This window comes from Physeter macrocephalus, chromosome 4 (assembly GCF_002837175.3).
Source record: "Physeter macrocephalus isolate SW-GA chromosome 4, ASM283717v5, whole genome shotgun sequence".
Lineage (NCBI taxonomy): Eukaryota > Metazoa > Chordata > Mammalia > Artiodactyla > Physeteridae > Physeter > Physeter macrocephalus.
The window spans coordinates 98,205,643-98,228,062 of NC_041217.1; the positions used below are offsets into that span (position 1 = coordinate 98,205,643).

A 22,420-nucleotide genomic window follows, 5' to 3' on the forward strand; every position below is an offset into this window, starting at 1 on the left:
TGACCCAGTCTTAAGGACAGACTTATTCAGTATTTCGAGCTCTGGTATTCAGAACTCTCTCCAACATATTTTCTGTCTTTCTCTTAATATTAAAAGCATTCATCTGACTTGTACAGCACATCTTTGTTTTGTTTTGTTTTTTAGACATACATTAAAAACCTGTATGTGGTGGGAGCCCAGTGGCTTTTAGTGGACTCTTCCACTGGACTCTGTGACTTTAGGCTTGGCACAAACTCTTTGTGTCACAATCTCATAGTCTTTAAATGGTAATAATAAAAAGAATTACTGACATATATTGAATATTTACATTAGGCCAGCAAAACCTAGTGGTTAAAAGCACAGACTGTCAGTCAAATTTCTGGGTCTGAGTCCTGGCTGTGCTCTTTATTAGCTCTGTGACCTTTACATATCAGTGCCTCAGCATCTTCATCTGTAAAATGGGGAGAGTAATGCTGAGAATGATTAAGTAAGTTAATAAAGTAAAATCCATTAAAACATTACCTAGCACATCATTAGAGCCATAAAATCTTAGCAATTCAATTATCACTTTTCTAAGTAGGAAGATACTATTATCCATATTTAACTAGTGAGAAAACTAAGTATCTTGCCCAGGGCCACACAGTTAGTGGTAGAGTCTGAGCTCTGATTTAGACATTCTGGCTTCAGAGCAGATACTAGTAAATACTACTCTATGTAACCTCCATTATAAGGTTACTGTAAGACTATAGTTAATCAACATTTAACAAACTTTATAACTATAATTCACTCTGAATATGTAAGGTGTTATTATCCATACTATAATAAGATATGATTGAAGAAGACACTAATTTACTTCCTTTCCATACCTTGAAACCTTTTAGCTATACCAGTAATTATATTAATAAATATTTCTGTGTCATTGTATAATTTAAACAACCCTTTCACATACACAGATCCATGTAATTCCAACTATCAGTCTTTGAGGTTGGTAAGGTCAGTATTATTTTCTCCATTTTAAAAATGAGAATGCTGAGGATCAGAAAAGTTAAGTAACTTGCTCAAGTATTCAAAGAGAGTAAATGAGAACGTCTCTAACATAAGTCTGAAGCCCCAGATCTCATCCTTTGCCTCACTATAATGCCCTGCTGTTTTTTGAATGATTTCTTTCAACAGCTGGAAAACTAATTTTTATAATATAGTTTATCATTATAAACATATATATATATATATCATATACCCTTGTGTACAAAGGCATAACTGTTTGATCTAATATTCTTTGCTTTCTCTTTTTAAAGATTGTGATTGCTAGCATCATGTGCAGTTACAACAAAAATGACTGGATGGAACTCTCCAGAAAGGCTGAGGTAATGATTTCTTTCTAGTAAATTTATTTTATTTCTTCTCTTCTATTTTTATTAGTTTTAAATAAAGAGCTGTCATGAAAAATAACCCAGTAGAAGTAAAATTAAATGAAAAATGGTAACTTAAAACATTTCTATTATAATTTGTTTACCCTATGTTTTCATTAAAATGATGGAAATGTAAATTTAAAAGGAATCTGTCCTATAAAAGTGGTCCCTTGGATTTCACACACTGCCTAAAAATCCTTTATTCTTTGAATCCATATACTCTTTATTTGCATATTAAGGAAACTGTGCATTATGATGGATGCCATGATAAAATTTAATTCTACCTTTGAGAGTCTAACTTGATCTTACCTTGCCTTTAGGCAAGCTAGTTTGACAGCGAGAAAAGAAATTTTGAATATAAAACTCTTGAATATTTAAAATATAAAAGGTTCATGTAATAGTATTCTAGTTTGAATACAGACATGCATAAAATGGTAGGACAGAATGCTCCTGAATGGAACACTAGTCAACAGGTTTTCTATAATATAAATTGAATCTTGCACAAATGCAAACAACTAACCATGTGCCTCAAATTTGTATTTCAAATGGAAAAATACATACTTAAAATTGTATACTTATGTCCATCGTGTTGTCATGAAAAATACTGTAGACAGCTTGAGCTGGGGTTTCTTGAAAACCTCTCAGAAATACAGAAGACTAAATCTAACAATACTTATGAACTAAGCACTCTACATTATAAAATATTATAAAGCTTTCTATAGTGTTCAAAAATATTGATTGTATATTTTATTTGGATATCTTAAACCTGCAAGGGCAAAAATTATTTCTGGGACTTAGAGGGGTGACATTAACATGATCAGTAATTGCCTTTATGATCTTTGTAGCTGGGTCCATTTTATACATGTATTTGCCTAATTGACCATGAAATCTTCCACAGAGCCCATGTTTGGCATGAGTTTTGCCAATTTAAAGCTTGACTATGATGAATGGCTTTATCACGCTACTAGCTTCTCTGCCTTCTGTAGAATAAAATACTTAAAGAATTTTCTTCAGTAATGAGCATTAATTTTTAAATAAGCAAATTTTACTTTTAAAAAGTCAAAAGCCTTGGGCTTCCCTGGTGGCGCAGTGGTTGAGAGTCCGCCTGCCGATGCAGGGTACGCAGGTTCGTGCCCCGGTCCGGGAAGATCCCACATGCCGCGGAGCGGCTGGGCCCGTGAGCCATGGCCGCTGAGCCTGTGCGTCCGGAGCCTGTGCTCCGCAGTGGGAAAGGCCACAACAGTGAGAGGCCCGCATACCGCAAAAAAAAAAAAAAAAAAAAAAGTCAAAAGCCTTTATACATGTAACCAACTTAAAGATATTTTTCATATTTCTCACATTCTATACCTATTTCTTTAATTGTAGTTTAAAACTACAATTCGATATCATTTTCTAGGTTCTTATAGCAATCAATCAATAGAAGTAAAAGGGGAAGTAAGGAGGGAAAAAAAAGAAAAAGATATGCCTTCCATTCAGTCAAAAAAGTCTGTGGGATCTCTCCACAGGAAAGCACTGTACATATCAAGAAGTTCAATCCATAGATGGTGTCAATTAAAAAAAAAACACTTCCCTCTAATCTTAAAATATGGACCAACTCAGGGTATAGCACATGAAGGAACTTTCCCCAGGTCTTCACATCCCCCTGGAGGGCAGCAGTGGGCAGCGTGATTCCATCACAGCTTATATGGGAGACACCCAGTAAAGCTTTGTAGAGTCAATATTTGGTTTTGTTTCTATGAACACATGCTTCAAAACAGATTAAAACAGATTTTCTTACAATGGAAGAGCCCACATTAAAACAAGTCAACAAAAACAAAAAGTTTTTGACAAGCCAAAGTTACTATACCACTTAGAATGTACATTTCTTTCGGGTGGTGATAATGAGGGGTAAAAAATCTGAGATAACACACCAGCTGTTGTAGCGAGCCACTGCTTTTAAGTTCGGCAAATCACTTAATGTGGTGATGGGTATACTTTAAATTCATGAAGTTCCTCTCCTTAGAGTAGATTAATTCTTGAATTACGCAGTAGGGAATTGAGGAAATCTGCTCTTTACTGTTATATCTGAAAACAGAAATGCACATGTGTAACAGCAGAACAGATCCAGTTGTATAAGAACATGAACAGCCAGAAACTCTATATCAGAATGAAAATTTGCACAAGAAGGGATCATTATTAGTAGTTTCACCAGAGGCTACCATTTTATTTCACTATTTAAGACCACGTGGGTGGTTTAAATAAAAAAAAAAGAACCTAGTACATTCTTAAAATATGGTAAATTCTACTAAATGCTGTTTTTAAGTTAATACACATACAGTATATCTTTTTTGTCACATGCATATTCTTGGAAATAGAACCATGTTGAACCAAACCTTCCTTTTCACTCTAACCCTAGAATACCCACACTTTTAATGTCTTCTTTCATGCATTCCTCAACCTGGTTTTCATTTGTCTTGTCTTTTGAACACCATAAAACAGAAGCAGCCTCTGGAAAAGTTTTTACAGTTTGGTGTCAAATCAGTAGCATGGTTAGGCTCTGCTCAATTTTTTTTGGTTCAGTTATCTGATCACACACTATCCTACTTTTCTGGGACATTGATAACCTATTCCAATTCCATGCAAGGAAGATCTATGAAGCACCTACTATGTGCAGAGTCCCTGGCCAGCCAAAACAAAGGTGAATAAGGTAGAGCCTCAGCTGTGTAGATATGTTCACAGTTTCAATGTGTATACCAAATTGAACCATACACAATAGTAGGTCTGGAATAGATTTTGAACTCATTTGAATAGATTTTTGAATCCATTTCTTTCTTAATGCATGTTAGCTTAGAAAACAGAACCTGAGTCAAAATAAATGTGAAGATGCTTCATTGAAGGATTCAATTCCAGAGCAGTAAGAGTGAGGGCGGGGAAAGGCGATAGGAAGAAGGGAAAGCAGAGAGAGCATGGTGCATTCCAGAGCTGGCTGCCACTTCCCAAGGAGATGGAGCCAATCGCTCAGTCGTGTGGGATGGGGAGGGCTGTATGGAATTGTCCTGCCTCACAGCAGTTTAGAGGAGAAGAAGGGGGAGGGAGCTATCTACTGGTTCCTTCCTGTCTCCTGTCTCTCATTGGTAAAATTTTACACTACAGCGCTTTACCTTCTTCTGCACTTTTGGGTTATGTGTCCTGCCCCCTTTAGGTAGCTGATAGGGAAGTCAAATCCCACAGCATGTTGAGGGCAGTGGCCCTCCTGGAGCTCCCACTTTGACAGGTACAGTGGAGTCTGTGACAGAGCCCCGCTCTCATCCTGAGGGAGCTGTGAGAGCTGGCAATGATGGGAGATGTAGGATAGCACGTTTTAAGCTAGTGGCAAAAGCTTGGGTGGCAATTAAGGCCATCAGATTTGAGGAGACATATAAATTAGGTGTGGCTCAATAAGCATTGCTACCATCCTAATCTAAGTTTATCTCAGGATGCCCCACTAATCTCTCCCTCAATCAATCCACAGTCTTTCCACTACCTTTCTTAAGATGCAAAACTCCTGACTTCACCTACATGGTACGGTACCTTACCACTTCCCCAGTATCACCTTGGGTTTGTTCTTTACATTCCAGTCCCCGATGGCCTTCTTTCACTCCTCCAATACATTTACACCTCAGAGCCTTTGCTGTTCCCCTGGCCTGGAATGTTCCCTCTTCCTCCACTCTGAGCTCCCAGACTAGTAGGTGAACCCCCTGTCCTACTTCTTCTAAGATCCTGTCCTCGGAAACTGGTTTACCATAAAGCTAATGAAGGTTAAGTTTCAGAGCTCTGACTTGTACAAGCTACTTCCAAGTGCCTGTACTAATTTTCTGTTTGTCATTTTTAAATTATTTTTCATTTTTAAGGAAGTTTCCCCAAATTGTACAAACTTCAGGCTCCGCCAAATCTGGGTCTATCTTTGCTTGTACCTTTTTTCTGCAGAATTTAATAAAATGGTGATTAACAGTGGTGTCATCAGCCCTGTAACCTATCTTCCTTATGACAAAGCAAACTCTGGGGGCGGGGTAGAGACCCCCATCTGGTTCACTGTTTAATTCCCATTTCCAAACATATGGCTTTGCCAGCCAGCGGATAGCCCTCAGATATTTGTCGAGTGAAGCAAAATAGAGGCACAGAGCTGGCATACTGGCATATGACGAACAAAAAGGAAGCAATTATACAATAAATGGGAAGAGTGCACTTTATTGGGCACCAATGAACTTGAGGAGATTAAGATCCAAAGCTGAAGATTTTAAGTCAGGGACTTGATGAGGGATTGCCAAGGGTCTGACTGTAACTGGTAGGGTGAGGCAAGGAAGGCCCAGCTGAGAGGCATAGATGTCAAAACCAGGTGGCCACACTATTCCTAGCAGAGAGTCCAAGTAAACCACTTTGAAGCCAGGTTCATTTTTGACCTGTATCTGGGCTAGTAGTATTTCATAAAATTAAATAGATGTTGAAGTTAGGAAATCTCAAATAGGCTGAGGTAAAAAGCAGAGAGGCACATTACAGAAATATGTAGGACCAGTTGGATATAAGTCCCTGGACACTAACAGTAAGCAGGACAGAATGGAATCAGGGAAGGTAGACACCTAGCTGGAGACAAGAGATAGTCACAGACTTTGTGCCCAGTGGGTCCCAAGCCAGTTCAGTGTTTACCTGTGCCACATCCACTTCAAAGTGGTTTAAGATCCCAGAAAACTTGTGTCCCCAGTTTTGGATAGTTGAGACTAGTTGGCACTGTTGCTACATAGAAAGTTGGCAGTGGACCTCACGTATTCTTTTAACAGAAGAAATTAAGAGAGAATCCAAAAAGTGTAGCTTCATGCCTCTCCACCCTGCTTGGGCTCTGATGTCCTTTGCTTGTTCCCCTGATCCATGGAAGATTTCCCTTCCCACTAGGGCTCTGATGCACTACACCAAGCCACCCTCCACATGTCTGTCCTTCTCACTGTGCTCGGGTTCTGATATCCCACAGTGGACCCTCATGGCTCTTCTTTTAGATCTTCCTAGTCACCTACCTGGCTCTGCCCCAACCAATGACTTTAGAACTACATTGATCGGGAAGGAAGGGAGAGGTAAGGAAAGGAGAAGGGGAAGAGCTGTGTACCCGATTTTGCTGTATATATTGTACAAGGGTTTTGGTTTTGCTTCCCTAGTTTCTCTGAGAGTTTTTATTAAATGATTCAGAAAATTTTAGAAATCACACTACTACCACTACTCTGAGAATTCCTTAGAATAGTTTTCTTTTTTCCCCCTGAAATATGGATAGCTACTCTAAATTTTTTTCAGATCAAAGCTGAGGAAGGGCAAGTTGGAGATTCTAATTGGATGGATGGATGGATGGATGGACTGAGAGACAGGTAGATAAATAGCAATTGTTTACACTCACGTAGTATTTAGTGTAGTCCAGGCACTTTTCTAAGTCATTCACTTCGATTAAATTTATTTATACCTTAGAAAAGCAACCTTACGAGTTACTTTCATTGTTTTCCACCTTTTAGAAGTGAGGAAACTGAGGCCAAAAGTTGTTAAATAATATGCCCAAACTCACACAGCTAGTATGTGGTAAAAGTGGGATTCAAACCCATGAACTCTGGCTCCATGGTCCACAATGTTAACCTGTCATTCTACTTCATGCCGATAGATGGGTGATAGATAATATATGAAATTAGAAATGGGCAAATTTTCTGTCACTGCCTTCACTAGATTATTGTGTAATCATTTAGGTGAGACAGAATAAACTCTGGGCTAAGTGACTAAACTAAAAAGCTTGTGAATAACAGGAGTAAGAATGCATGCCCAGTTTCAGTTAATTTAACATTTCATGCTAATTCAGCAATTAAGGCTTTTTGAATGCATATAGTTGCTTGGAAATAGAATTAACTACCCTTTAAGGTGGTGTACATCCTATGACAGAAATATTCAAGCAGAGGCCAATTGAATATTCCCCATCTCTTGGTGTTACCTTGAGCAGGATTATCTGTTTTTGAAGCCTACATGCTCATTTCAAAGGTCTTTCCAGGTGTGTTTGGTGGGTCAGTGTTTGTATACGTGTATAACACTGGGGACATTTTTAACAATTAGACACTGAACAGACTTTAAATGGGATAAGTGGTTTTACAAGATTTTAATATTTATTTAACGTTTAGAAGCTTTAAGGATGTCGAGTTGTAATGTTTTGTTAACACACTGAAACAACTCCAGCCATGGAATAAGTGATTTCTAATCAGTTATGATAGTGACTAAGAATACAGGCTCTGGACTTAGAATGCTTGGGTTCAAGACCCTGCTCTCATTTACAAGCTATAGAACAGTAAGTGAGTCACTTGAACTCTTTGTACTTTGGTTTTATCACTTGCAAAATGGGGATAGTGGTATATCCCATTACAAAGAGCCTAGTAAAATGTCTGACATATTGTAAGTACTCAGTAAATGTTAGTTATTATTGTCTACTATGATAGCTAATTGTAAACTTGCACTTACAATTTAGGAAATATGTATAATGTAAATATGTATACGAATGGTACCTAAAACTTATTCCAAAATGTTGTTGAATTGATTTACTATTAATTGCTGCAATTCAACTAGCAGTCTAAAAGAAATAAAGAAGTCTAAAAGAAGTATTTGAAATAACTAAAAAATAATAAGAAAAGCACAGTATTGTATATAATTACAATGTACAGTGTTTTAATTAAGCTGGAAATTCCCACATGACATGGTTTTGAGATAGGTCATATTATCTCCGGTTTACACTTAAACAGATGGAGACAAAGAAAGTTAACTGACTTGCCCAAATTCCTTAGCAGCTCTAGGATTAGGGCTCAAGAGTTTAGCAGGTTGTGCTTTGTCCAAGCTTACCACCAAACCAGCAGGAAAAAATGTAGCGTGATTCATGGTAATTTTCAAATAACATGAAGCATTTTAAAATTGAATTAAAGAAGCAAAAACCGTAATAAAACCATGTTAGAAAATAGGCTGAATGAGCAAATGAATTTTCACAAATGTACAGAAGAAAAAGCAGACTCACTAATGAATAAAGGTGGGTAGGAAGTCACCCAAGAAAGAACTAACTAGAATTTTTAGGTTTGTTGAGGTCCTATTTAAAATTCATGAAACAGGAAAAAATAGGCTAAAATCTTGATCGATTAGGAAGAAAAGAGAGACTTGAAGAAACTCTGTTGGCCTAAAGAAAGGTTTGGTACACCTAGAAAATAATGAACTTTTTTTTAAGTCTTTGTGTGATGCTATAGACATGTTATAATATTATGGGAACTGATTCAAGCTTCTGGTTTACCTTACTTAAAAGGAAATTGTGACATTGGAAGAGTTCCAGAAGTTAGGTAAAAGAATTGTTTAGTTTATCTTCCATTCCTCAAATTAAAAAGTGTTGTATTTGTTCTTAGAGTTTTTACAGAAGACTTCTCAAAAATCCTGTGTTTCTCCAATTATTATAAGAATGCTTAGCGTGAAATATTTTTTTCATTTTTGTTAAGACCCATTTGTATACTAATGAATTAATGAGTTAAATAAGAAAGATTCCATTTAATTATTAAAGTAAGACAAAATTATCTGTACTTTATGTTTCTTGGCATGGACTTTTAAGAAATACAATAAAATTGATTATCAGTTAAAAAACATGAGAGAAATAGGAGAGAGAGATTAAGAGGTACAGACTTCTAATTACAAAATAAATGAGTCATCAGTATGAAATGTACAGTATGATAAATATAGTCAGTAGTAGTGTAATATCTTTATATGGTGACAGATGGTGACTAGACTTAACCATGGTGATCATTTTGTAATATATAGAAATGTATAGAAATATTGAATCACTATGTTGTGCACTAGGAATTAACACAGTGTTGTAGGTCAATTATACTTCAAAAATAAACAAACAAACAAACTCATAGAAAAAGAGATCAGATTTATGGTTATCAGAGTCAGGATGTGTTGGGTGAAGGCAGTCAAAAGGCATAAACTTCTGGTTATAAGATATACAAGTATTAGGGATGTAACATACAACTTGACTAATATAATTATCACTGCTGTACGTCATCTGTAAAGTTGTTAAGAGAGTAAACCCTAAAAGAGTTCTCATCACAAGGGCTTTTTCTCTTTTTCTTTTATTTGGTATCTATATGAGATCATGGATGTTCTCTACACTTCTTGTGGTAATCATTTCGTTATGCATGTGAGTCAGATCATTAGGCTGCACACCTTAAACTTATCTAGTGCTATATGTCAGTTATATCTCAATGAAACTGGAAGAAAAAAATGAAAAATATAAAGAGCAAAACCAAGAAGAGAAAAGCAGCCCGATGCATGTGTTATATGTATGTTTTACTTTTTTATATACATAGAAAAAGTAGAAAATTACACATTAAATTGTTAACATTGATTACTTTAGAGGTAGGAAATTGAAGGAGAGAAGAGAAAGACTATTTATATTTTTCTATACTTTGGTTTAATTGGAACTGTTACCAAAATTTTATTTTACTTCTAAATTTTTTTTAAAGCAACATAGAACATAATGAATGGTGTTCCAGTTTGGGGAATTAACATGCTTGAATGCTCTGAAGCATACGAAAGCAGTATTAATGAATAATAAAAGTTAATTGATAAAAGAGGAACATTTAAAATTTTACTCAAATTCATTCCAGCTAGCGTACTACATTTTTCTTTGCACTGCTACCTCCAGTACCAATTATCCAGAATTAGTAAGATTTGTTTCTATGAAAATAGAAGCTGTGTAGGGCAGAATCAATGTGCTGTCAAATAGACCTGAGTTAAAATCTCTGCTGTGGCATTGATAACCAGGTTTGTCATTTAATTCCCTTGAGCTTCAGTCTCCTCATCTGTAAAATTGGTACCCTAATAATCCAAGGGTTATGAGTGTCAGAGATAACAAATATAACTCACATAGTGCAGTGAGTGTCATCTTATAAGCACTCAATAAATATTTGCTGTTGTTATTATTATTGCTGCCATACACCCTCTCATTTGAGAGAGTCAGAATATACCTCACAAGGTAGCCATGGTGCAGAAAGCAGAGTAGTTAAAATTTGGCATATGTGACCTATGTTGAGTTATCAATGGTGAAACCTATCAGTACACGAATAAAGCTTTGCCTTTACTTTCATTTTCCTTCCACATCTTAAAGGCTTCTGGAGCAGATGCCCTGGAGTTAAATTTATCGTGTCCACATGGCATGGGAGAAAGAGGAATGGGCCTGGCTTGCGGGCAGGTAAGGACCTCAACAGCTGCCATTATGTATGTCTGTGTGACAGAACAGGCCCTGTACGGATAGTTACTATACCTTAGGCAGGAAGATGGGAGGATCAGATGAGTAGCGTGAGACTTCCAGGTCTGCATTGTTTAAATATTTAGTGCTTAAAAAGTGGAAAATGAGAGAAGTTGAAATTACAGCCACTGTTTAGGTTTATTGAGGAAAATATCATATTATGTGCTTGACAGGAGGTAATATCATAACAAATAGTTTTTAAAAGCGCTGAAGCAGAATTAGCTGATTTCAAATGCAATGTTCTTTATTCATTCCTGATGCTGATCCAGTTTCCCTGGAGCAATATACTGTACAAAATGCATTGTTCGTAGTGATTTTGTAGTAAATGGGGCACAGCACAAATTGCATTTTACATTTTTTAGCATATGATCTTCCCTAACTGTGTTTTGGGAGTTGCAAAAAGACTTTGATGCTATTTTTATTTTTGGATACAATAAATGGAAACTTCATGCTAAAATACTTTCAAAAACCTAATGAATAAAATGTGGAAATATATGTTAATATGTAGAAAATATTGCATCTTTGTGTAACTAGATACAGTGTTATATGTTAAGGAACAATGCAAAAGCTTAATGCGAAAAAGGAGAGTATTTTGCATCTAATTTCGCTTTTAAGCCCAGAGGGAAATGATGTGAATTAAATAATACAAAATGTTGTAATTTATGACAAATTTCCTAGTCCTAGAAAGTTTAGTTTTATTTCCACATCTGACACAGGGCCTTGTACATAGTAGGTGCTCAATTCTTCAGTTCTTTTTTTTTTCAAGTCATAGAATTATTTGAACTAAACTCAGAGGCCAGAGGCCCTTAACTTGGGCAGAAATTTCTGCTTATTCAAATGAACATAGGTTGCTCTTTTCATATTAGCATTCAGGGAGGATTTTAAAGTACCTGGTAAATATTTAATTAACATTCAGAATAGATTTGTGACTTAGGAAGAAACCATTCTTTTAGACTTAGGAAGAAACCATTCTTTTATGGCAGCAGGAAAGGATGGCCTAGTCAAATGTTGTTCAAGTACATTCTCTATTCCACTCACAACAGATTATCCAGAAGTGTGGTAATAGAACGAGCCTCAGAATTACCTGTAGAGGAAAAATACCGTTATATTAAATCATAACTTTTATAAGTCATATGATTAGGCAACAGTCAGTGTGTCAAGATGTGTAACTTCGTTAAAATGAGGAAAGTTCCTAAAAGGACACCTGCAGCAGGGCCTGAGGGAGTCGAGTTTCTCTCTTTACCCCTTTCCCAGTGTCTGAAACTTAGAACCAAAATATCTTTTAGTTACATGGATTAAAACAGCTATGGAAAATTTAAATCTATTGACTAATTTTTAAAAGAAAGATGTATTTTAATATATATTCCTTGCCACACATATGACAATTATTTTGAAAACGTTGCCCAGCTTTGATTTTATTTTTTTAGAGTAGACTTTTGCTCTGGGAACACCTCTAAACTTACCCAGCTGTTAAGTGTCTTAGGTGTATCCTCTCCAGAAAGTTATTTAGCCACACAAATTTTCTCACAGCCTTTGGCAGAATGAAGATGCAAGTGCTAAAATTTTTCAGTCAGTTATCATTAAGATTTCTAAAACTCATGGAAAACATATGTTCCAAAAACCATTATATCTTAGGCTGAAGGAAACTTAGAACCATTTCCATTTCACTTGTTAGTTATAATCTCTAAAACTATAACCAATTCTTTCTATTAGCCAAGTTTAGAAATTTTCTTTTGAATTATATCCTCAAATTATACAATAGGAAAATAAAGCTAATTTAATCATTTTGCTCCAACATAATTTAAATGATTCCTCTGCCTCGGGACACGTGAATGTTCAATATTTTAAACAGCAGGAAGGAAGAATATTAGTGCATTGAAACAAAAAAAAACTTTACTATAACTCTGAATTTTTAGAGTGGGCCCAAAAACATCTGGGGCTTATTCATCTTTTCTTTTATTTCCTTTTTTCCTTTCTCTTCCTCCTGTTCCCACTGGCTCTTCTTCCCTCCCTAAGGTTCATAGTTTTAAACACTTGCAAGTTGGTGGGATGGGGAATTTGTACTCAGTGTAGGGGGACTGAGGAGCCATTCCAATTCATTTTTCCCATCACAGTGTGATCCTGAATCCCATCTGCTGAAAGCTCCCTTTGTGCCAAGCACAGACCTGTGTGTATCGCCAGAGCCTGATAAATGTTTGCTTCATGAATGAAGCAAACTGACCTTAATTCCATGGCTAGAATATTTATCCATTGGAAACACTCTCTTGTACTGTCCACATTTCTGGTGTTTCTAGAAACAGTAGTGATTTTAGCTCCTTAAGATGAGGTAAGGTATCATAATACCGTACATTTTCCTCTCTAAACATCTGTTTTATTCTCCTTTATCTCAAATATTTTCTTGCAGATATCAAATAAGTGAAAAATACTGCCTTTGTACCTAAGTGCTTTTAAATTAGCTGTATATATTTAAACATACACATATATATTTAAACTCTTTATGTTTCCATAAGTGACTAAAAATTGTGAAATATATGAATAGAAAAGGCTCTAACCTTTACAGCACAGAGACATCATATATATTTATGGAATTTATAGAAATAAATAATATCTCAAGCCGACCTTGGGAATTTGAATTGTATATTCCCTGCATGGTGAAACTTCATATAAAATCTTAAACACTTAGCATGACACTTTCTAAGTGTTTACAGGCAGTCTCATTCTTTATTCTTTCCATCAACCATCTGTGTCACCTTGATCAAGCCACTTACTCTCCTAAAGCATCAGTTTCCATCTCTATAACATGGAATTTGAACTAGATGATCTCTAAATCCCCTCCAGCTTTAATGTTCTTTAAATGCGAACATTACAGGCAGCAGGCTAACATGTTATTTTTTAATCTACCCATAAAGAGCATTGGTAAAACAAGAACAACTAAAGAAATAAATGCATATCATGTTGTTCTTTTTAAAAACATGAACATTTTCCCTGGCCTGCATAAAAGTCAACGTTTTACTTATTGCTCAAGTGAAGGTGAAAATGTGCTCTAGCTTGGCTTGTGTGCACTCCAAAGAGTCAAGAGTTATTTTACAGCATGAAAATTTTCTGTCTTCTTCCTTCTCCTCATAACAATCCTCTGAAGTAGGATGAGGTTTTATCCCATTTACCAAATTTAAAAATAAGAAACAAAAAAAACCTGAGCTTCCATGTTTCCCAGGTCACAAAGCTGGTCAGTGGCCCCTGGGGCCTGAGCTTTAATTAGCATGTAAGCCTGAATATAGGAAAGGCACGGAGAACAGTTCCTAATAAATCAGTACTTGAATATTAACATAAATATTATTATTATTAATTTAAAATTAAGTGCAGGACTAAGTCAGCTCTAAAGTCACAAACAAACCTGAACCTACTATTTAGGTGTTCTGTCTCTTGGGAATACAGAAGCTTCTCTGACGTCTTGACATTCAAATTTAAAGTTGTCTACATGCAATCTGTGTAAACCAGTTTCCTGTGGCAGCATATTACTCTATAAAGGTACTTGAACTACAATAAATTCTATAAAGTCCAGATGAATTGGCACCTCTCTGAGGTCTTCTCCTTTTCTGAAATGCTAAGTGTTCGTAGGGCATTAAGTGAATATCCCTCTTTTGTCCTTTTAGAATTATACTGAATATTTTTACTTCCACCCTGTAGAACTTCCTAACCTAGATTCACACAGAAGCTGAATAGACCTTGAGTAGCTTTCTGATGTTGTTGTGGTTGTTTTGTTTTTGAAATTATTACCAACATTTTAAAAACAGGTGGCTGGACAAAAAAATTCTACTTCTTAGGTCTCTTGAAATAAGGAAGATACGGCCACACTTGGCCTGCACTGCCATGCAGCAATGAGGAACTAGAGCTTAATTTTAGGCTCCTTTAACAATGTATCTGGTACATGTAAACAGCAGCAAACATTTGACCAAGGATAAGTGCTCATTCGCAACATGGATTTGATCAGTGTGTGCCTGTCTGGTTCAACCTTTAAGTATTGAAACCAAGCCTTTCCCAGCATTTTTGCTAATCCTCTGGGTTCCTGACATTGAAGATTCTCTAGGCTGCCTTCTTCAGCCAGCAGTGCCTTTAATTCTTAGACCCTCCATCAGCTACCAAAAGAAAAATAGTTGGGGGAGGAAGGGGCGTGGGGTATGGGATAAGTTGCCTTGTCTTCCTACCTTCCTGTTTTATCTTCCACATAGCAAAAAAGGAGAGCAAGAGGAAACATACTCCACAGGACTTTAAAATACTGGTTACATAATCCCCATGATTTTTTGTCCTTGCCATCAGAAAGCATACATTTTTAAAGTCTTTTCTTGAGTTACTTTTCACACCAGCTGTTTCCTTCTTTGCCTTGAGTCAATGATGTGGCACAGACTCTCAGAACTGAGAGGAACCTTGAAGATTTCCCAGTTCAGCCTCCTTATTTAGAGGACAGGAATTGGGGACTGGGAAGTGATCTAAATAACCTTAGCCTGAGGTAACCAACTAACAAGGCTCAGAGCCTGTGATGCCCTTTTCATTGACCCCCATCCGGTGTTCTGTCCAGTATTTTCTACTTTGTCATTTGGGTGTAACCACATCTCTAGTCAACTGAATAAATTAGTCAGTTGCCCTGGAAACTTCTTACTCTGTACCTTTTTGAATACTATTATTCGCTCCGCCTGGAATTCATATCTTTTCAACTGAAATTATTCAAATAAAAATCACCTGTCTAATTCTATTTCAGATGACATCTAATTCATTAATTGGGTATGTTTTATCAATCAAACAAATTTTCCATGAGAAAGGAAAAATAATATTTTATATATGAACGGGTTAAAGATAAAAACTAGGTACATACTCTCATTTCAGTCTATGGTGACCTAGAGATTGAATCACTGTCAATGAATTTGGATTTCTTTACCTAACGGTTCTAAGAGGCTACAGAGATGTTATTTATCTGGCCCTTGGAGGATTCTCATTGTTCAGTGTTTTGGATGCCATGGTTTGGCCTTCATTGTGGGTGTGATTGCTAAATAGTGCACAAATAGCTTGGTAACAATTCCTTTGGATGGAAAATTCCAAAATGATAGTATATAATTGGAGAGAAGACTACTCTAGCTTTACAGGCAAAGCAGAGTCCTGAATAAAGATGGCGGTGCCACCATATCACCTGCTATGTCTTTCTATCTCACAGCCCCCTCGATTTATTTACATACATTCTCTGCATAGAATTTCCGAACACTGGATTATTCAGCGAAAACAGTCTTAACATTAATTTTCTCATCAGAAAATATATATACAGTCCTGCTTTTCATGATGATTTAGCTAAGCAAAACAAACTAGTCTAAAAGTGGTAAATCTTGGGCTTCCCTAGTGGCGCAGTGGTTGAGAGTCTGCCTGCCGATGCAGGGGACACGGGTTCATGCCCCGGTCCGGGAAGATCCCACATGCCGCGGAGCGGCTGGGCCCGTGAGCCATGGCCGCTGAGCCTGCGCGTCCGGAGCCTGTGCTCTGCAACGGGGGAGGCCACAACAGTGACAGGCCCGCATACCGCAAAAAAAAAAAAAAAAAAAGTGGTAAATCTTAAAATGTTCAGTGATCTTAAATAATTGTTGAATTATATTAAGATCACCTAAAGCAACACTTTGATATTTCCCTCATGATCTGTTCTGTGTCCAAATTTAATTTACATAAACTCTGTATTTTTATTAAAAAAAGAGAGAAAGGGTTTGCTTCTGCTAAAACATGCCAACATTTTTCATAAAACACAGATTATTGCTCTTGCCCTTGCCAGACAGCAGATGTCTGTCACCAGGAAGAGAATCCAAAACTAAGTGTGAGGACCACATTGTCCCAGATGTGCTGGCACTTCCCTTAGGAAATAAAACCTTTTTCCAGCGGCTGGGCTAACAGACCCTCTATCTCATATGCAATACAAGGTCTAGGGAACAATGACCACAGCCCTGCCTCAATCTGGTCCCCATTGAACGTCTGCGGACGGGACAGTATAAAGATACCTCTTTTAAAGCCAAAACAGCTGACAAGTGATAGCACTTCCTATATTTCCCAGAGGGGTGAAATGCAGGAATTCAAGAGTATGAGAAATCTTAAAGGTTAGAGAAAGAAATGTGGGAGCCTCACCAGTGGTAAAATACAACAAACTCAAGTCACAGTGACCTGACATCTCTTGGGGGAATCTAAGGTGAGGCTTACTGCTGAGTTAAATTTTCTTTTTGATACTGGTTAGGTATGTGCCCACGAGACCTCCTCTGTTTAAGGTTCTTGATTCTTCTCATCCCTTCTGACTCTAGCCCCTCTAAGAAACATGGGTGTCAAAAGTGTTGCTTTGTCCTGAATGTGGTGTTTAACTTTGCTCTAATCAACGTGGACGAATGTAAGTTCGGGCTAGGAAGTTGTTCTTGAGGTCTATGAGCTGACTGGGTAAACGTGGGCTAGGCTAGGTTAGCCTCAGTGGGTTGAGCCCCTGAGACGTCACAGGTTTGGAAATCACTGCACTGTAAAATAACCTCATTCCTGGAAGACAGACAAGAAATGGGTGCATGGTATAAGCTTCTGCAAAAGCGACTGAAATCTGATATTACCCAAATACATTTTACTATCCTGCCTTCTTTTATTTTTCCTTTTGGCAGTAAAATTTTGGAAGTGCTTTAAAATAAATTATCAACTTGGTTATGAGAAAGAGTATCTCTGATTAAAAAGAAATATTTGCTTTACACTATATTATGTTGTGTAATTTTTTATTTGATTTTAATTCCCAGACATTCGCATAGACATGGGTGCTTGGATAAGTAGACAACTACAGGAGATCTGTAAGAGGCATTTACAGAACTGCCAATATTTTGCCTTAAGCTGGTTCTCTATGAGTTTTTCAATTTTAGTTATTAATGTTGGTTAATGATATAAAAATGATCCCTTTCTTTTAAAAATAATAAATCTTTAGTAGAAAGCAACACCCTTTAAATCTAACTGAGTTACTAGTTCTAGATCAGGAAGTGTCATTGTTTTTATCTAGAATAAAAATCATGGGTCTGTCAGTTTAAAAAAATATATATATATATACACATATATATATACATATATATATACATATATATATGTATATATATTTAGTACGAATAGGTGGACCACCCGGTGAATGGTTGCAGGAAAAACATCTAAATATGTATTTTCAAACTTAATGTGGTTTTTACTACACTCATCATGTTATATTCCTGAAATAAAGCAGCAATAGCATTTCAAATTGTTTTAAAATCACTCTCAAATGACACATCACAGTGAATTTAAGAGTTTTCTATATGTCTGTTGACTATAGCACAAAGATGAACCAAAAATATGTTTGACCTAAAGAGAGAGATGTGGGAATGAGGTGGGGAGAGGCTATGATCTTAGTCTGTGATATCATGCAGTTTGTATACCATGATGTCACACCAGAATAAATAGGTATCAGCAGTGCAGAATAGAAACAAAGTTGGAAACCAAAATTACTAAGATAGAAATATTGGCAATGGAATGGTGGGTCCAGTCATGGGATCCAACTAGCCTAGAATATTTGAAAGAACTGGCAAATAGGACTTGAGTCCTGCATTAAAGGGGGCAAAAGACCCAGGAGTAAAAGGACACTGCATTTTGGGCTAAAAAGCAAGATTGGACCAGAAAACTAATAAGAACTCAGGAGCTAACAGACTCGGAGGCAGCAGAGTTCAAGATAGGGCAAGAGAGAGCATAATGAATAAGGCAAATCAAGGGAAGGCGTAAGAGGCACTACATTTAAGAAGACCGTAAAATTAAGGCAACTTCTACTTCAGAGAGAAAGTTTTTACACATTTCTCGCTGGGGTAGAAGTAATCTTTTAAAGTACAATCAGTTTAAGGCTTCCAGCTGGGAGTAGGTGAGCAATTTTAGGAAGGAGGTGCATGGGTTTATTTGACTATAGAAGAAAATATTGCCCCTCCCCCCCCAGAAAAGTAAGTCAAAGAAAATAGATTTATCAAACTCATAGCATTTTACAGCCTAGGAGTACTGATTCAGAATTGAAATTTCTATGGCTTTTGTTACCATCGTCCAGCAGTCACATTCCCAGGGAAATATTACATCCCCCATCCCCTGAAACACATGAGGAGGTCCTTAATGGGGAATCACGGATTTTACACAAACATGAAGTCTGTGTTGACATTGATTACATTGCAGAAATCTTAATGACAGTCATGTTTGGAGCTAACATTGTTTTTGTTCTTTCAAAAAAAAGTCAATTTATCAAGTAGCAATATGATTAATTAATACATACTCTGAAAAAAAAGTTTTGTTTAAAGAGATACCAATTTAAAGCATGACTGTCAATTTTAGCCACTTTGAGATGTCTTAAATATCTTTGGTTCTTTCCTCGTATTACTTGCTATTTATTTTTTCTAGAATTGATAGGTTGGGTGTTTATTTTTCCCTCCCTATCTTTTGTTCCTGGGTGTATTCAGCTTTAAAAGTCCTCATAGATCAAAGGTAACTGCAAATTCAGTTACATTTAATGTATGTTCATCACTCATCAAAAAAGAGAATGCAGATTTTTTCTCTTATTTGTAAAATTTCTAGTCCTCTATCAAATGAGATTTCTGTTGCCAGTTTTCCATTGCCAACATTTTTCTTTTCTTCACTATGCAAGAAGTCGTATGGCAACATAGTAGGCATTCCATTCCTGTTTTTTCTATAACTATGTTTTGCTTAATATTGGAGAACTTGGTATATGAAGGAACAGTTAGCTCCCTTCACTTCTAGTGTCTGTTCTCTATTCCTCTTTCCTGCGTTCATTCTTGATTCTCCTTCTATGTTCTATCACCTAGGTCTCAAACTTTTAGAGACTAGCCTTTTTATCTAGGAGAAGTAGATTCTAGAGACCCTATTTTGCAGTCCCCGAATCATCATATATTTCTCTACTTTCATTCATTCAACAAATATTTAGAGTATCTACCATTTACCAAGAATTGTGTGAAATTCTAAGAATATAATGATGAGCAAAATTAGACATGTTCTCTGTCCTCATGTAGCTTTCCATTTAGTAAAGTAGAGAGATATTGGATGAATAACCCCACAAACAAGTATGACTGGCATAGTAACCATGAAGCAGTGGTCCAGGATACTTGAAGAGCATGTAGTATGAAGTTTCTGGGCTACTCTGAAAGGTCAAGGAAGGATAAATTAAGGAAGTGATATTTGATCTGATAACTGAAATATTTAGAGGATTTTTAACTAAGTGAAATGATTGGGGTGGGTTAGAGCATTCCAGGCAGTGGAAACAACATGAGCAAAAGCCTTGCGGCTGAAACAACTCCTGTTGAAGGGCAAGAAATAAGAATGGGGTGCTTAGAGCAGATGTGTGTGGCACAAGACGGTATTGGAGAGGAAAATACAGGTCACGCTGTCTAAGACCCCATAACCAGGCCTTGTGAAGCATTTTGATCTTATCCAAACAGCAGTGGAAAGCTATTAAAGGGTTTATTGAATGTGTGTGCATATGTACATGTGCATGTGTTTGGTGAATGGGACGGTGGCAATGGTGGAGATGATAGGATTATATTTTCATTTTGAGAGAATAGAATAGAGGAGCATGAGAATGGACTTGAGAAGACCAGCTGAAATCTCTTGCAGAAAGTAGTTCAAGTTAAAAAATATTAATGGTTTGTAGCTTAGATGAAGAAAATGATGGTGGAGATAGAGAAATGGATATGCCAAAGGTAAGGAGTATATTGAACAGCAATTGAGGATGAACTGGCTATGGGTTTTAAGGAAGAAACAAGTGGAAAGATAGTTCTTAGCTTTCTGTCTTCTGCAGATGGAGGAATTCTGGTATTATAAACTAAGATAGGTATATTAGCTTATGTAACTGATGGTACAAGGTTGAAGTTGACTTTATGATTGTCTGGATCCAGGAAGACAGATGATGCCTTTAGCATTCACACTCTCTCCAGCTTTCTCTTCTTTGTTCCATGGTGTAGTGAGTGACTTATTCTTACCCACAACAGATAAGCATTCTTTATCCATCTGATGACCTAGCCTCAGACAAATCCATGGTTTATAATCCCAACTCTCAGGGGATCTTTACTTTTCCAATCCTGGACCATGCACTGATATCTGTGATTCTGATATTTTCAGTATACTTTCTCCAATCCTTATCACTAAGCTCTTATTAAAAACTTTCCTCTAAATGGAGCCATCCTTATTTTAAACAATTAAAAACTTACACATATAAAATTTTGAATATTATATATATTAGATATTCACTCTCTCTATAGAAATGATAGATTTAGGGTAAAGTGAAATACAGTTTTCCAATAGATAGTAAATAAGGAATTATATTTTTGAGGGGGCTACAAAGAAAGCCTCCTGAATGTCCCCTCACACTTTATTTGAGAGCAGGTACCATCACTGACACCTGCCAGGCTCTGATTCAAGGTCTAACTCATGTAATCCTTACCACAACTCTATGGCATATGTACTATTATTAATTCCCATTGTACAAAGCGGAGAGTGCAGAGACTGAAAGTGTAAGTAATGTGGCAGAGTCACATAGCAAGTAAATGGCAGCATCAGGATCCAAATCCTGGGCATCTGATTCATGAACCTCTGCTCCCAACCTCAGGCACTAGTGCCCCTCAAAAAAGAATTTTAAAGAAGTAATCCCTGGCGTTACTAATCATAGAAATGGATACATATCTTAATGATGCATCTGTCTTTGAGAATAGTGCTATTTGTGGAAGTAATGAAAACTCTTCTATATAAACTACTGAAAAGGCCATGCTCCTGAAAATGATTGGTAAAAATAATTTGAATGATCTTTATTTTTATGTCATATTTTTTCTGTATCCAAGTTCATTTCTAAAAAGAAGCCCTAACAGTTCTTTTTTAAATCTCCAGACGTGATTAAAATACAGTGCAGTTTTACAGCCATGAATGTTCATTTTCAAGGACTGTTTTTATTCTAAAAATCCATTTTTTTCGTTGTTTCTATTTAACATCATCCCTCCCCTAGAGGAGGCAATATGTGATATTGGGCATTCAGAAACTACTCCTGATAGATGGTGATTATTCAGGAGAAACTGAAGAGGGGTGAAAAAACTCCCACAGAGGTGCCCCAGAGTTAATTCGCCCTTTCTTCACCGGGTAGAGAGCACTAAATATGCAGAGCACCATCCTGACCATAAGTGGTTCTGTCCTCGCCGGCCATTCCACAGCCCTACCCCTCTACAAAGGGTGGATCATTAAGCCATCCAACGGTGGGGAGTATTTTCATATAGCTGTTGCCCTTTAGAACAGCCTGGCAGCGAGTGACCATAATAAATTATGCACTGTTCTGTGAGGCTGTGACACAATGCACTGGTGGAACAGCAGGGGTTTTAGAAAATCCATTATTTGAAATTTTTGTTTCTTTTTCTTACTAGATTCCATGCTGCTCTTTTCCTGTCATCTTGATCCTTTTTTTCGTATCTATTGTTTTGAGGGTTTTGTGTCTGACAGTTCTTTTCTACTGCTGGTTTTGTCCTTTTTGTTACGTTGTTTCTGCCTTCGTGGGCTCCCCCACCCCCTTTTCTTGGTCTTGTATGTTGTGAGCCTTGTTCTTTTCTGTCACACAGTCATTTGCTTTACTTTTCTTTCTCTTTCTGCCTTATTGTCTCATATAACGCAAAAACAAATTCTCTTTTTGTTG

The 22,420-nt window shown here is 36.8% G+C and overlaps 1 protein-coding gene across 1 annotated transcript in view; it reads left to right on the forward strand.

Annotated features, from left to right (window-relative positions):
• DPYD (dihydropyrimidine dehydrogenase) overlaps positions 1–22,420 on the forward strand; it is an 840,387-nt gene that overhangs the window by 550,507 nt on the left and 267,460 nt on the right. The window contains exons 15-16 of the mRNA XM_024119602.3: positions 1,275–1,343; positions 10,555–10,638. Coding sequence (XP_023975370.1) covers positions 1,275–1,343; positions 10,555–10,638 — 153 coding nt within the window. The remainder of the gene's footprint in view (positions 1–1,274; positions 1,344–10,554; positions 10,639–22,420) is intronic.